General features: G+C 40.6%; 1 protein-coding gene across 2 annotated transcripts in view; it reads right to left on the bottom strand.

Annotated features, from left to right (window-relative positions):
• Positions 1–16,915, bottom strand: part of LOC132977814 (retinoic acid receptor gamma-A-like) — a 36,611-nt gene that overhangs the window by 11,454 nt on the left and 8,242 nt on the right. The window contains exon 2 of one of the 2 annotated variants that reach the window (XM_061042665.1): positions 12,990–13,384. In XM_061042665.1, the coding sequence (XP_060898648.1) occupies positions 12,990–13,158 (169 nt within the window). In that variant the 5' untranslated portion in view covers positions 13,159–13,384. Of the gene's footprint in view, positions 1–4,883; positions 5,672–12,989; positions 13,385–16,915 lie in introns of those variants that run through there. The other variant, XM_061042666.1, reaches the window with a different exon arrangement.

Raw genomic sequence — 16,915 nt, 5'->3', positions numbered from 1 at the left:
GCACACACATTTGGAGGAGCTCACTAACAAAAACAGACAACCTGAAAACTCAGACACACAGTTGCATGGTTTCAGAAAGTCAAGGTTTAAGTTCAGTTTACCTGGAAGACAAAACCTCAGGGTGAAGTTTAAGATGAACCTAGAAAACAACTTTCATGTTGTTTCAGTTTTTTCATGGTTGTCTGCAAAGTTTGAGTTCAGGGTTCATTCATGGGGAACTATGGTTGAATTTGAGTTCTTCCCTCCTAATATCGTCCATTCAAAGTTTCATTTTGATCCTTATTCTTTAATCATGATCCAGTTCTGTATTTGTATCCAGTTTTACTTTCTACTCCTTTAAAACAGGGTTAAAAATCTTAAACACATGTTTTTTTTTTTTATGCGTCTACACTTTTGGCACATTAAAAGACATTTGATGAATAGCTGAGTTGACATATGAGACCTATAATCTATAACTCAGATTAAATCAAAGGTTCAATCTCAGCCAAAATAAACACGATGTGGTGCAGACGGGGCTGGAAGCTGCGACACAAAAAAAATCACAGGCAAGTTTGAACACAACTCACTGAACCTCACAAGACGTTCAAGATGTTTCACTTGGGAATACTTCTGTTATTTTAAAAACCTGCAATACAATAGAAGCAACGCAATCCTGAAAGGGTTTTGATTCAAATACGGTTCATCTACCGTCCTGAATAGCTGCAGTATGTCATATGTGCTAAACACACACTGATGAGTCTGTCGTCATTAAAGAGAACCCGATTACTGTGAACAACCAGATCATCAGAGGAAGCATTGGATCAGTGTTTGCAACTATTACAGAAACTAAATAATCTGACATGAGATGATTTGTTTCATCATCGACTTTCTGATTAGAGAGAAGGATGGCGGTAAGATTTCACAAAAGACGAGAAAGAAAGACAACAAAGATATAAAAAGAAAGGACAGAAAAAAAGAAAGGAACAAAGAAAGAAAAAGAAAGAGAAAGAAAGAAAAAGAAAGAAAGAAGGACAAAAAGAAAGAAAAAGAAAGAAACAAAGAAACAAAGCACTGTGATGATAGTTTCCTAACTTGCAGTCTGCTTGTAACCTGACACTTTCTTTTTTCTGAACAGTCGCTCCTCTGTTATTGTCCTGAAAATCTGCTTTGCTCTGTCTGCAACTTCTCCAGTTTATTCTCAGGTTTGTCATCGCAAAAATAAATTCTTTTACAGACTTATACTCATTTTCCCTTCAAGGTGCATCTTTTCAAATATTAGCAATACTTTTAAATACATTCTTCTTCAAAGTAAGATGACTTGTTGAGGGTCACAATCAGAGTGTTTCTGTGTTGTTTTTTTAAAGTATTGAGTTATTTTTTTAATGCAAGAAACATTTTACAAGACTAATTAGAGTCAGATTAATATTGTGGGGAAAAAAGTTCATCAAATAATTAAAATGTATCAATACAATTAAACTGCATCAAATTGCCAATTAAACATAAACAATAAACTGACTGAACTCAGTGTAATATTAACTCATAGCAAACCAATTTAAGCTGTTCTCATGATTTAATACTGTTTTTATTTCCTTATTACTTTCTTTATTACAATCATAATTATAAGGGAGAAGAAACGCATGTAAAGGAGTTCACACTCAGCACCTCTTCTGACACACACTGACTGAACTTGAATTTGGACGCTCTCAGAGGTTGTTCAGGCTCCACAGAGTCATTTACATTCTCTCCAGTGTTTAGATATCGACACTGTTAGGGAGAGAAAACCCACAGGCATCAAGAGAACGAGAGTGTAGGCCAGACTTTCATGACCCAGTGACACAGATTTTAAAAAAAGGATACCGTGACTGCCGCAAGTACAGCCAAAATTATGATCTGAGCCCCTTTAAAGTCCAAGAAATACAACAAACACACAGCTCTTTGTTAAAGTCAGGCACATTATATTCTGTCTCTAAAGCCACTTCCAGTGACAGCATCTTTACTGCATTATCTGTTGTCCCCTGTGATGATCTGGTGTTGATCTGAGGAGCTTTGAAGAGTCTTTTAAAGGGATGAGGGTGGCAGAGTAAATGGAGATTATTACTGAATGAAGAGGAGAGCATTTCCCTTCAGGCCTGAAACACCATCACACACACACACACACACACACACACACACACACACACACACACACACACACACACACAGTTGGGGGGGCGGCTTAATCCCGAATCCAACTTCAGCCCTCTTTCAACCGCCGGTGCCCCATGCCCAGCACCTAATCTCTTAATTGAGCCTTTGTAATTGTAATTCAATCATTAAAGGCTCTCAGTTAGCCAACCCAAGGCATGCAAGCCATGAGTAAAGAATACACGCTCATTGTATCTAAAAGAGAAAACCCTCACACACAATGAAGAGCGGTAGAGGAAAAGACCCAAAGTAGAAGACTTCAAAAGAAGAGAAAAACAAATGTCACTATTGAGGAGAAGCCACCTTCACACCACACACAAACACACACTGCACAGGGACCAGTGACAGAGAGGACAGACTCTGGCAAGACCCCCCCCCCCCCCAGTCCTCTTAATGCCTCCTGACGTTGAAACAAAGGAAGGCAGAGAGGTGCTGAACTGCCTCACATAAAAAAAACACAGGAAAAGATGCACCCCCTTCTCTCACTCACACACACACACACACACACACACACACACACACACACACACACACACACACACACACACACACACACACACACAGAGGAGAGATACTGTGGCCAAAATGTTCTCAGGAATTTATAGCCAGTGTCCAACATAACTTGTTCAACACATCACTGAAAAACAAACTTTGCCGAGGGTCATCTGTGTAGCACTTCATTGATGTAGGTTCAAAATAGACTGAATTAACAAAAAAAAAATCCAAATGTTGACATGAGCGATGATCAGTGTCAAAGGCGTTCAGTGAAGGTCAAAGAAATACATTAGAGCACCACAGGCACAACATTTGATAACTAACCAGAAGACACTGAATGTTTTACATTAAAACAGAAATAAATGAGCAATAACTAAAAATGATATTCTCATAAAGATTGCTATTTGGTTAATCTAAAAATAAATACTTTGAACCTATGGAAATATACTGTAGAGTTTTATAAAATGCTTTTTTCGGTTTTCCTAGTCTTCATAATCTGGATTCGTTCAAACACTGTCCATTAAACCTTCAATGACTTACTGTCACTCATATAGAAAAGAGAAAAATAAACATCATGATGTCAGAGAAGCTGCAGCAAGATGTTATGCGTTTGAAAAATGAATTAAAGGATTGATAAATGATCGAAACGTGTTTTGTTGTTGATGGACTTAAAAATGACTCGAAATATTGTTCCAGCTCGACTTCAGAGAAGATAGATCTGATAGATAGTTCAGTCGTGTTCAAAAGATGAAGATTATGTTAAGAAAAGAAGTAAGTGTATGATTTTCAGACCTGAGTAACACCTCTTTGTGTAAAACAGCTCTTTAATGTGTTTGGATTAAACAGTTATTTCAAAAGGGTTGAATCTCTGGGGACCAGTTCCTTCAGTGGACGCAGAAAAATATCTGTACACATGCAGTTTCTTTGCTGACACTAGACCTGCCACCTTCACAGCTATAAATAGAAACTAAACCGGAGTTTAATTCAAATAAGAGATGATTAATGAACATTTGTGGACATTTGTCTGTCAGGATGGCATCTGGTGTGACTCCTTAGCGAGTTGGAACAGGCCCTGCTGTGGTGTTTGTCATCCTGCCTGCTCATCCATCATCATTAGCAGCACTGAGGAGCTGACAGCGCCTGATGCCTGGTATCTAAATAATGACTGAAGATGAATGGACCCAAGGTGCTCTGAGGGGACATCCCAAACACTGGAAACATTTTCAAAATTGAAAAAAAGAAGAAAGAAACAAGTGTTCTCAGCATGGAGTGACACTCTTGAATAGACTTCAGCGTGTCAGTTTCTAAAGAAAGCTAGAGTCAATGTTTGACTCTCTAAGCCACAAAGTCGAGTGTAATCAAAGAGTGTGAAAGTAGTCTCCATGATGATAACATAAGGTCTGCTTATTATTTCGACAGCAAGACTGGAGATATTTACCACGTTTATCTTTGCAGTGTTTGTCTGTGTGAATGTTCCTGAGTGGTAGCTCGTTTTATTTAACACTGTATCAAATACAATCTGCAGCTTGTCTGCTCAGGTCTTTAGAGAACTCATATTCAGAATTTTTAGCACGTGGAGCTATGCAGCAGGTGAATGTTAATCTGTTTAAGGATTGGATTGACTTAATGCAGTCATTATTCTGTTAAAAAATAATGCAAAAGTTAAGTTAAGATCGGTGTAACTTCCTCCACATTGAACTGGAACATGATGAAAATATAAATGAAGAGATAGATTGCACATATCACTTCACTGAGTGTGAGCGTGTATTCCAAATCCAGGTTATTTCAGGGCCCATTTGCCCATCTGTCAGAGCTGTTTCTGTTTGGACGTCAGCCGTTGTTGTTTTCTGGACACTTCCCTGGGGTCAGGTCCCCAGAATTGTTTAAAAGAGCTGTCAATCAGGTGAAGTCATTCATAAAGAAAACAAACACCACGATGTATAAATATGCACTCTCCAGCTCACTCACTCACTCTCACAAAGCACGCCGAGCGCATAAACAAACAGAACGCCGGGTGAGAATGGGTACAGAGAATCGAAAGGAATCTGACTCTTCCTGTAGAGAGAGCTCAATGATAACAAAACCAGGACTGTGATAAGAACACACACACACAACCCCCAAACACACACACACACACACAAACACACACACACACACACACACACACACACACACACACACACAGCTGCTCTTTTACAGTCTGATGGACAGGACGGAGTACTCACACTGAATGCTGCCGGTCCCGGCCCAGCCGAAGGGGTCCATGGCAGAAAAGTAAGGGGTGGCCTTGCTGAGCATGCAGGATCCTTGTGCGGACACATCAAAGAGGGGCCGCGGGGCCAGACCAAGGGCCTCCATGCAATCAAACATTCTCCTTTCTCAAAAAAAAAAGAAGCAAACTACTTTTTTTTTTCTCCAGCCAAATTCAGAGAGCTGAGCTGTAAAAACTAACAGAACGCTTCCTGAGACTGAAGGTAACCCAACACTCTGCTTGTTCCAGGTGTTCCCTGTCTGTCTGTCCGTCTCGTGTTGTCGCTGTCTCTCCCACTGACCGCTCGCCTAAAGTCCTCTAGATGGGACAAAACTCTGTCTGTCCAACTCTATTTCTGCTCTACAAACCCACTTTCGACCTCTCGTATCACTTGTCTGCCTTCTTTCTTTGCCTGCTGTAACTGATCTGAACTCCCCTCTCTGCAGCTCTGTGGGCCTCACACTTCACCACACACCATCCAACTATCTGCATGCTCTCTCCCAGCACAGGGGGAAAAGAGGCGGGGTCCAGGATGAAGACATGGGCGGGATGTAGTTGCCTGAAGGGGTGTTAACCTGCTGTCTGATTGGATGTTTACCAAACTTTCTCTCCCTCCTCCCTCTCTTTTTTCTTTCTCCTTCAAGTTTTTTAAACTCACCTCGTCATATTTCATAATCTGCAAATGAAAACAAACACTCCTCATATCAACTCTCTCCTCCTGCAAACTTCTTCACACTTTAATCTTTTTGTTTCTGCATGACTTCTCCTTGAAAGGTTCAGAGAAAAGGGCAATGGAAGTGAGGATGTCCTCTGCCAGTTTTTGTTTTCCAGGTTTCACTTTAAACTGAACGCTCTCCTGTTTCTGCACAGTGAAACATTTGATTAAATTCTTTGCTGAGGTCAAGAAAATATTCAGTTTATCTATTTTCTTGAATTAAAAAAGTAGAGTATTGTGTAGTATTATTAACTTGATATATATATATATATACTCTTTTATATGTATATGTATTGTTTAATCATAGGTGTCCAAGATCTCAATAAAAGGCAAAACAAATAGGCTACATAAATGAAAAATGTCAATACTATTAATACTACGGTATATTCATTAATACTATGAAAATAATGCAATACTGACAATTTAAAAACAAGATAATTTAACAGTTGTGATGTGTGAATAGGACATTTTTTTTATATGGGAATAAACTTTAAATAATACTTGAAAATGTCACTACTTTTCGTCATTGTTTGAGTGGTAATAATTCATATTTTGTTTGCAGAATGACATCCTTGTATCGAGACAGATTTAATCTTACCCGCTGCATCGGCCACTAACTGGATCATATTCATTGAGACTTAAGAAGCGAGCACAGTCTGTATTTTCTAATATTAGTACTGTTTTATGAAGTTCTGGCTTACCGAACACTGATAAAAAGTACTAAGAAAATATAGTGTTATAAAGGAGAAAGCCAGGGGATGGAAATAATGACGTTTTCCAGCTCAAAGTAAGGGCAGAAGTCTGATCTGTTTCAATACAAAATCTGTGTCTTTTCCTTCTGAATGCTCATCTATTTCCATGTCCATATTCTAAGGAGAAGCATTTATCTTCTCCTCTCCACTATCCATTTGCTCTCAGCCTGAGCACAAACCTCATTAAACTCCTCCAATTCAGTTCAAGTGGATTCAGTTACGTTCTCTCCTGGAGCTTATTGGATACTTCAGTCACAGTGAAGTGTGACTCCGCTGCAGGCGAACAACACTGGCCCTGAGTGGGGAGAGTTTGTATACGAGACGGCCTCCCCCCCTCTCTCCCCCCTTTTCCTTCCCTCGTTCAAGAGGGATGAACTTTGAAAGAAACCCCCACTGGGGCTCTAACACCTCCCTTCACACACACACACACACACACACACACACACACACACACACACACACACAGACACACACACACAGACAGACACATACACACACACACAGACACACACACACACACACACACAGACACACACACACACAGACACACACACACAGACACACACACACACACACACACAGACACACACACACACACACACAGACACACACACACACACACACACACACACACACACAGACACACACACACACACACACACACACACACACACACACACACACACACACACACACACACACACACACTTCCCAAATAGTCCTGCCTGTGGCTTCGTATGTATGTTTTATTCTGCTTTTGTGAGTTGAAATTTTATGCATTCTTTGTTTTTTTTAATGTTTTTTTGTTTGTTTTGACTTATCCGAACCCCAGAATCAATTTCTCTCTAATTACTTTAAAGAAAATCAGACCCTGCCTCTCTGCAGTTTTTCTCTTTACTTTTATCATTTATTTTACAAGCCTCCTCTTCTGGGGCTTTGTGAGTAGAGTTTTTATTTAAACTGTATTTTACCATCACAGCCAGAAGTCACACACACACTCACCCGCAGAACAATGTCACACAGCAGGGCATAGAGTTGCTCGATATCAGTCTGATGAGCGCTCTCCACACCTTGAGACAATTAACCCCCCCGCCTCACAGAACCCTGCCCCCTGTCGCAGCTTCGAGGGCACAGATTACATAAAAAAACGCACGGCCAATGTGAAGACATGACAAATATTTTGTTACCATTTTATTTATCTTTTAACAAACAATGACTTCTCTCTCTCTGTCTCTGTGTTAGGGCTCCTCCAGCTCAGCCGCAGAGATATTTGCACAAAGTCTCCCTCAAATGTAGTCACAAATGTGAAGCAAAGGAGTACAATACTGCTGGTTTGTGATATTCATCAGTGTTGAAATGAAGGCTATGTTGTGGCAGGTAAAGTGTGTGTGTGTGTGTGTGTGTGTGTGTGTGTGTGTGTGTGTGTGTGTGTGTGTGTGTGTGTGTGTGTGTGTGTGTGTGTAAATGTGCTTGGATGGTTTGGCTGCACAAACAATTGTGTGTGTGAGTGTTTAACACAGTGCACGCACGCACGCAAGCACACACACACACACACACACACACACACACACACACACACACACACCCACACCCACACACACACACACACACACACACACACACACACACACACACACACACACACACACACACACGAGTACAAGATGTTACTAGAACAGAAATTACAAGAGGACATCGTGTTCAGTGTGGAAAATTCACTTATTTTCCTCATGATCACTCAAATCCCTTTTTTCATCTTTCACAACAATAACAAAGATTCAAATAGCTGCACAGTTCTGATTTTGATGTCAGAAAAAAACACTTTGAGAGAAATATTTACTGAATCCTGAGAAAACCCAGAGATTGTATCATGTATTAACACCGAGTCCAAGAAGAACTGGTTGGAAAAAAAGGAGCTCCTTGGGTGTAATTCCCATTTCCCCTGTGTTATTAGAACAAGCAGTGGACTTACTGTATGACTGAATACTCAGGGAGCTAAGGGAGCTTTTGATGTTCATATCATCTCATTTCAAGTCCAGGGATGTTTCGAGTTCCATCTCATGGAATAAAGTCCCGTCTTCCCCACACACTGATTAGGACCTGGTTTGAATTAATTTGCAAATCCAACTTAAGCCTCAACTGTAATTTGGTATCACATTGTTCACTTTGCTCCAATGAGAGATAAGTCATGATTGTAGCTTCTCTTCAAGCTACAGAATGGGCCAAACTGTGTGTGTCATTAGTGGCCTTGAAAATAATCAGAGCCGAAAACTCTTGTTGGCCAGATGCCACGACAAACTATCAGATTACAGAAGGCATGTCTACAGAGTTATTAAAATAATTACATCAAATCTAACCAATGGATAAACAAGTTCTGAACATGATAAATAAACTACTGTTTTTTTCTATGGAGTTCAAAGCCTGTAGGTTGAAGTAGATGGACGGACAAACTGACCAACTCAGGCAAGTAGAGTTAGGGCACACTCACACTAGGCCCAGTGGTCCCCCCTCCTCATACCTTTCAGGTAATGTAGCCCATGATGATAGCCAACAACAACAGTGTGGTGCTAGAGGTGGATAATACCACTCAGAGCATTCACACAAATTTTCCTAGTAGATCACCCGCAAAACGCCCACCAACCAAACGTGCACATTTCTGGAGTGAACACGCAATTTAGTACTCTTTACTTGGGACCTGAGTAAATCAGGCCCTTAGTGGTTATACAAGATTCTTACGGGTACTGGGTGTCGGGCGATTCACAAGTTGATTATCAGAAAGGAGCTGTATCGTGTGTGTGCGCTCCCGAAATCTTCTAGAAAAATTTCAAGTAGGTTGCCCCTAAATTGATCCTGAGTTGGTTGTTCACACATGTCCTTCACAATGAGAGACTATCCCTGTCGACATGGGGGCAGGGGGGAGGGGGATCCTCAGGAGGCAAGACATAACGTTAAAAGAAAGACAGGGAGGTGGCCTACGAAACAACAGAGTACGACGCTGTCCTGAAAGTTGTTTTTCTTCTATATAAATGTTTCTTGTTGTTTCACACTAACACAATATCAACAACAGAGCGGAGGAGAAGAGCATTGTGGCGAACAGGAAACGTGCCAGTCAGGATATAAATGTCATCATCTCCTCCCACTCCTCATTATTTTCTGCTGCGTTCTTAAACCTGCTCACCTGGCTGGTAGGATATATACGGGGTACAAATGCAGCTATTTGTGTTCACAAATGTAGCTCACTCTAAAGCATGTGTGAAAGCTCTGAAAGGTAACTAGAAGGAGAATTCATGTTGGATAATCTCTGCTAACAGGTACTTTCTCCATGTGTTGTTTCTCCAAACACAGAGGAGACGAATCATCAACAGTTTTGAAGGTCTCTGCTTACTATCTGGGAATCAGACTCAGAATTTGCCTGACCTAGAGTGAACAACACAACCCAGTGCAATTAGTATTTTCTGATAGGACTGTAAGGCAGATTGTACAGCTTAAGTCCTATGAAAGGCTAACTATTAACCACACCCAGTATTTCCCCAAAGCTAAACCTAAATGTTGTCTGTTGTCTCAAGCGAGCTGTGTATCTGATCAGGCGGGTTATGTGCTTAATGTATTTTAGATATTTTACAATACAATACGTCGTCAGCAGTTTGGGCTTTGCTCACATGCTGTAAACATGAGGGGACTGAATATTAAGTTAATCATATTTAAAAGTAAAGTAGCTTTCAGAGAATCATTCAATTTGGACAAAGTTAATGTTTTTTGAACACAATCTTAATCAAACTTTAAATATCTGAACACTATTTCCTTCATTATGATAAATGTAGTATAAGTAAGTGATTTTTTTATGTGTGAGAGTCCTTGTTTGCTGTTACCATCTGTGCAATGCACAGCCCTCGTGTGTGTAATCTGACTCCAAGAGGCAGAATCACAGACTCCCAGTCAGACTCTGCTTATCACAAAACTTGGAGAACTCACAGGAAAACATTTAGAATTGAGTTTGGTCTGTTTGTAATGTGCACCCCGGTGTTCACAGCTCAGAAAAAACGTTGATTTACTCATAAGGGCTTGTTTGTTTAGCTTGTACATCAGAGCACTTGGTCTGTGTGCGAAAAATGAAGTCAACAAGAGGTGGGCTCGCGGCAAACGTACCGTACATGCTGCGTTAAAGCTGCCAACCCAATCACAAGTTGTACCGGCATTCTGGAAATGTACCGTAGTTCTAAATTGGGTGAACAGTACAGTGAAATGTGTTCATGCTCTGCTGAAATAACCTGAGAGCAAATCAATTATGTATATTCCTTGAAATACATTTTTTTTTGTTTTTCATTTGGAGTGGTGGGCCGCCACCCAAAATGAATGGTAGGGTAAGCACTGAACCCTTTGTGGGGTTAGAAATGAGGTAGAAATGTCATAGATAAATGTTTGTCAGTGTTCCTGTTTCGTCACGTCTGTCCTGACAAACTCACAGCCGCCCCTCATATCTCTCTATCTCTCTCTCTGGACGAGTATATAAGGCCCAGAGGCAGCATGTCAAAAGATGTAATGACATACTGAGCGCTACTAGCCTAGATGTTGGGCTGAGTCTCCACAAAAAGACCTTAGATAAACAGATAAGTGCTGCTCACTGAACACATCACTATGTGTGCACACAATGACACACACACACACCGTGACTGACAGGAGTGCTCAACAGAATATCTCTCCCCCTGCCTCAAGTGAGACTTACAGGATAATAGATTCATCAAACGTGTTTCTGTGTGAAGAGTGGGATTACAACTGCACTGTTACCAGAAAATCAATAATAAATATGGATAAATATGGATCAAAAGGATGGGACTACTACCACATAAATACATGTAGTAGTAAAAAGTAGGAAACTTTGATTAACTTATGGATAAAAATACAAATAGTTTTATACTGCTGCAACTATTAATTTGTTGTAAAACAGTGGAAGTGTCGCTCCTGCTGTATATGAGGCTAATAAAAGAGCTGCCTCATCTTTGCTATTAGCACAAAATGCTACATTTCTTCCACTTTTTCACATTCTCTTTTCACTGATGTTGCACGTTTCCATTAATTTGGAGAATGGAAAAACAATCACCAACATGGCCTATTGGACAACTCTTTTAAGTTTTGCATAAAGCTTTTTGATTTGTGCTTTACACATACCTCTTGATAACTGTAACTCAGTGAGTTTGGATATTTTAGTTAAAAGTGTGTAGTTATTTTTATCTGAACCTAGATTGATTTTTTTCAACTCTTCAAATCAATTTTCTTAATTCATAATGTTGCCGGTGTGTGTTTAAAACATTGCCATGACTCTCTCTGTGGTCTTGCTGACTGTATCTGTCACTGTGAAGTGCAACAGTGCCCCCTGTGACTCAAAAAGTCTCTGTACAACACAGTTCAAGTGAGACGCTCATTCATTTTCCCTTACTCCCCATCTTTTTTTCTTTTTTAAGAAAACTGATTCTGGCTGTTCAGAAGAGTCTGTGGAAAGCAACAAATTAGTCATGAGGAAATGTAATGTTTGCTGTTTTTCCATGCTGCCCTTTATGCCATCCTTCTGGTTAACCACATGGAAAAAAAAAGCCCTCTTCTTTTCTCCGCTCCTCCCATGTTTTCTACTCCCCTTCTTCTCCTCTCCCCTTCTCAATGCATGATTTAAAGCCTGATTAAAATCTTAAAAATTTCCCTGAAGGCTATTTCAAAATTGTGGAGAGCCCACGCTGTTCTACACAAAACAGGACAGGGAACTGATATTTGGCCCTCTATCGTGTCATGTGAAAGGGTGTCAGATTAAGATTTCTTGCCTCCTGATTGAACCTTGGACCAGCTGAAACTCATGATTATATTTCGTATTTTTGAAAAAAATGTCTCAATCATGGTTTATTTGGCTCTGAAGGTTATATAATCATCCATGTGCCTAATATAAGTATATATGGTGACAATATAAATACATACTGTGTGAAAGCCTACCTGGATTTAACGAGCCCTGCTCAGAGTTAACGGGCTCGGGCGTCTTAAAGATCAAGGGCAACTATTCAATGCAGCAGAGCACAAGCTAGGCAAAGCAGCACCAGGAGCGGCCTGGACATTATTCTTCTAAGTTTGTGCATTAATGAAGAGAAGAGAACGTTTATTTTTCATATTTACATACGTATTTAAGTTGATACGTTCCATTTGAGTTCCAGCTAAATTCCATTGAGTTCTTGTTTGAAACATTTGTAAAGATTCCTTGCTGTTGCAAAAGGGGCATCATATATTATATTTGTTATGATGTGCATACATATTCTTTCTTTCTTTTCTTCCTTTAGAAACACACACACGTACATAGACAGAGACTCACATCTACATAAAACCACAAATACCCACACGAAACAAAGTCATGGAAAAGCCAAGCTCCCTTGTTCAAAGCTGCCTATGTTTGTCTGCCCGTCTTCACAGAATAAAACCCCTTGAGCTTTGAATCCCATCTCCTGTCCGGATTCTCTGACCAGAATCCTTCCAGATCTGCCAACCCAAACTAAAATAATTGCCCAAAGGTTTAAACACTATTTCGCACGCATCAAATGGACAATCTGTTCTAAGTTATAAAGTGGTTTATATTACTCACACAACGCAGCCATTTCTTTAGGAAGGTCCGCCCCAAACCTGCCAAAGAGGTGGCTACTGGCCAGCAGGTCGAAGGGGGAGTGGCTCCGCATGGAGTTGAAGGTGAAGGGGTACATGGCACGGGGGAAGCCAGTGATGTGACGCAGTTGGTGCTCCCTGTTGGTTGCCATCTTTAGAAGTGCTGCTGGTGATTCAGGTGACTTTTGTCCGATTGTCTGATTGTCCCCTCTCCCTTCTTTGTCTTCTCAAGAGCTTATACAGAGTTTGACATAGGATGGTGCCATCCAGCCCCTCCACAGCTGCTGGCTCCACAAATGTCAGGCTGCAAGGAGGTGAGAGGGATGATGAGGAGGGAGGAAGAGTGGCACCAAGTCACCTGGACCAGGTCCAGGCTCTCTGTAAAAGAAAGAGAGAGAGAAGAAAGAGGGGTGAGTTGTTTTTTTTCCCAGAGAATAAAGTTGCCTAAAATCAAAGAAGAATGTGAGTCAGATTTCTTTTTTTAACCAAAACTAAACCTGAATTCACTCAAAAGCATACATGTAAAAGAAAGGAAGATGAAAAACCAAGAGATAGAGTGGTGAAAAACAGTTGACAAAGCTGGGAAGCAGATTTTGTACAACACTTTTTTGTCTGTCTTCAAAGTAGTGCCTAGATTTCAGTTAGTGCCATATGATTTCAATCACCACTGTAGTATAAGGAGCTCTCTGTTTCTTCTGCCAGCTTGCCAGAAAACGGCCAGCCACAACATGGGTACAATAAACCCTTTACAGCTTAAGGCACACATAGCCCACTCATTCTCTCTGAACCTACACAGTAAACCAGACGGTCCTGAGTGGAAGCGAAAAAAATGCACGCTGCACACACAGCTGAGGGTTTGTTAGGATCACAATGCTTTACCTTGTGGATCTGTCACCCTGCCCGTGCGTTAAATGAGGGCAGTCATCGTCTCTCTGATATCTGTATGACAAACTCATCCCCTTCAGTGATTTCATGAGTGGAGAGGGCTTAACTCTATGTGGTAGAGCTGTGGTAAATAGAGCTCTGCCAAAGAATGTCTTGTTGTTTTGGGCCTGCTTCGGCACAGGGATCAAACACCCAGGGTGGGTGAGAGGTAGAGTGAGAGAATTATGGATTTAGAAAATCCTGGAATACACAGACTCAGCTAAAAAACAAAGTGAATAATAAAAATTACCCAGACTTTCTGGAGTACAAATACAGTAACATTGTATGTGAAAATCTTCAGACACACTCAAAAGCCTGCAGCTTTTGGGGCACTGGTGGCACAGTGGTTTGTGCGTGCGCCCTATGTATGGAGGCCATGGTCCCCTAAGCGGGCGGTTCAGGTTCAAATCCAGCCTGTGGCGCCTTTCCCACATGTCATTCCCAACTCTCTCTCCCTGATTTCCAGCTCTATCCACTGTCTCCATTAAAGGCACAAAAAGCCCAAAAATAAATCTTTAGAAAAAAAAAAAGAAGCCTGCAGCTTTCAGCCCCACACATCATGTAAAATAAAATGTTCCACATCACTGAAGGAAAAAACTGGCTAGAAAAAAAGAGACATGGACACTTAACATTGTTTTATCTATCTATTTTTTTAGGTTTTTTTACCCTTGTGTGAATAAAAAAACGCCATTTGTTTCTGGATACAAAGGTAGAGTTTGATAAAACATGTGTGAGATAATAAGTAGTAAAATATACCATAAGGTTTATTAGGGGCTAGGAATGTGGACCAAAAATCATACTGTACGTCCATATTTTTTAGTTGAATGGCAATACTCAATATATATCTCAATAAAAAAAAAATCTGTATGAAATAACAATTACAACTTCAGTTAGAAGTCAACTCTAAATATGGCAAAGCTGCACAGAGTCAACACAGCCATGAAAAAATGAAATACCTCTTTGTGAAATGAAAAATAACATTGAATAAAAATGCTACTTAAATAAGAAATTAAAAGATAATTTCCTGCATAACAAGACACACACAGCTCTGTATCTTGTCATGTGGTTTTTGAGTTTTGCTCAGAGAGGGCGAGAGGCGGAGCAAAGTGAAGCGGGAAGACAACGAGAAGAGAAATAGGCTTGCTGGCGACTCTTCTGAAGAGACATGTAACATTATTTCAATGCAACATAAACTATCTATCGATATGAATAACATTTTCTTACTATATCTCTTTTAAAACTCAATATACTGCCCAGCCCTAAGAGGGACCCCTAACATGATCCCAGCACTGAAAGAAAACCTACCTGCATGAAAAATAAACTGATCAGATTCTGTTGAGACATCAAAAAAAAAGTTTAAACTTGGGGACTGAAGTTGACTGTTGAATTGTTTTCCATATATTGAGTTGTGTTTCCACATTATTATGTACCATGATTGATTTAAATTGAATGGGCAAACCATTAAATTTATCAACATGCCCGTTCAGTTCCGCTATGGTTGGACGTCAAATCTCCTTCATCATTTTGAGTAAAAGCAGTTATTTCCTCCCACACACACATGCCCATGCAGTGCAAACTACACATTCAGACACAAAGCCACACAGTCAGTGCAGCGAGTGTTGTTTTTAAAGTCATATTTCCCATATTGACATATTTTCTGTAGCTGCCTGGCTCTGCTGCGTTTTTTTCTTCACTGCGAGGGCCAGTCGGGGAGAGTCCCTGCAACTATTTTCACAAAGAACTTTTGTGTTTGACGATCAAAGACTGTCAAACACATGTTGGACAAAGTGTGCTGTGATTATAAAAGCGATTACATACGTGGTGTGGAATGGTCACATTTTACAAAACATACGCATACACAAGCCCCGCTAAATGCAGAACACAGACACACACAAGCACAGACATGTAGTGCTGCAGAAGTGAACACACACAGATGTTCTGTGACTTTAATCATGTTCATGGGCAAGCAATCAGTGGAAAACACACTGCGTTCACACATGCTGAAGCCCCATTGAAAGCTGCAATTGACCTTGAAGAATGACGGAGTAAATAGGTCGAAGGATCCTTCCACAGATGCAGAGCCTTTGAGTTGTCTAAGTTGACTCTTTAACCAATCAAATGCAAAGAACGAAATGAGGAGTAAGAAAGCCAGATGTATAAAAGGATCGGGATGAAGAAAAAAACGAGTGTTGAAAGCTGAAAAAAAAAAAAAGATGGAAAAAGATGGAGGGTAACAGACGAAAAGAAAGGGAGGGGGAGCTCACAAGAAGGAGTTCCAAGCATCTGGCAAGCCATGTGTAAGAAGTGCACTGAGTCCTATTAATTAGAGCCATACTGGAAAACTGGATTAATAAAAGAAAGAACGGACTGTCGTAAAGCAGCATGGGAGGAGGGCAGAAAAATGGCAGAATGGTTGCAGACAACACAAAAAAACAAAAAAGGGAAACGGTTTCATTTCTACTAATAAACTATGAAATAATGTGCACACAGGCCGAGGAATGGTTTCTTTCTCTTTAATGAGAAACACCCCCACTGCCTTCACCCGCCTTCTCACTCTCCCTCCAGGGGGAATACACCTTGGTTAGGGCAACAAAAGCAGTGCTGTGTCTCTGGGCCTCCAGGCCTGCAGGCCTCAATGCTGCTTTTATGAGACCTGGCTGGGCAGGTCAGACTGGGTCACCAGGTTCTGGTCCTGCTGACACACAAACACACCGACACACATGCATACACACACACACACACACACACACACACACAACACAAAACTGACGTTCACTTTTCCCAGACTTGGAATTAAAAACAGCTTCAGTGCATAAGCGACGGGGGCTTTCCATGTGTCTATCTGTTCCAAAAAGCCGCTGTATACTGTCAACTAAGCTATTTTTCAATTAACTTCCATCGAATGACACTCCTGGGAGCTACGTCATTGTGTTCAGTGCATTGTTGCAACAGTTGTAAACATGGTTTAGCTGTAAACAGATGAAA

This window comes from Labrus mixtus, chromosome 7 (assembly GCF_963584025.1).
Source record: "Labrus mixtus chromosome 7, fLabMix1.1, whole genome shotgun sequence".
Classification (NCBI taxonomy): Eukaryota; Metazoa; Chordata; class Actinopteri; order Labriformes; family Labridae; genus Labrus; species Labrus mixtus.
Note: the sequence above shows the minus strand (reverse complement) of the source record. Positions and strands in the feature narration are given on the sequence as shown.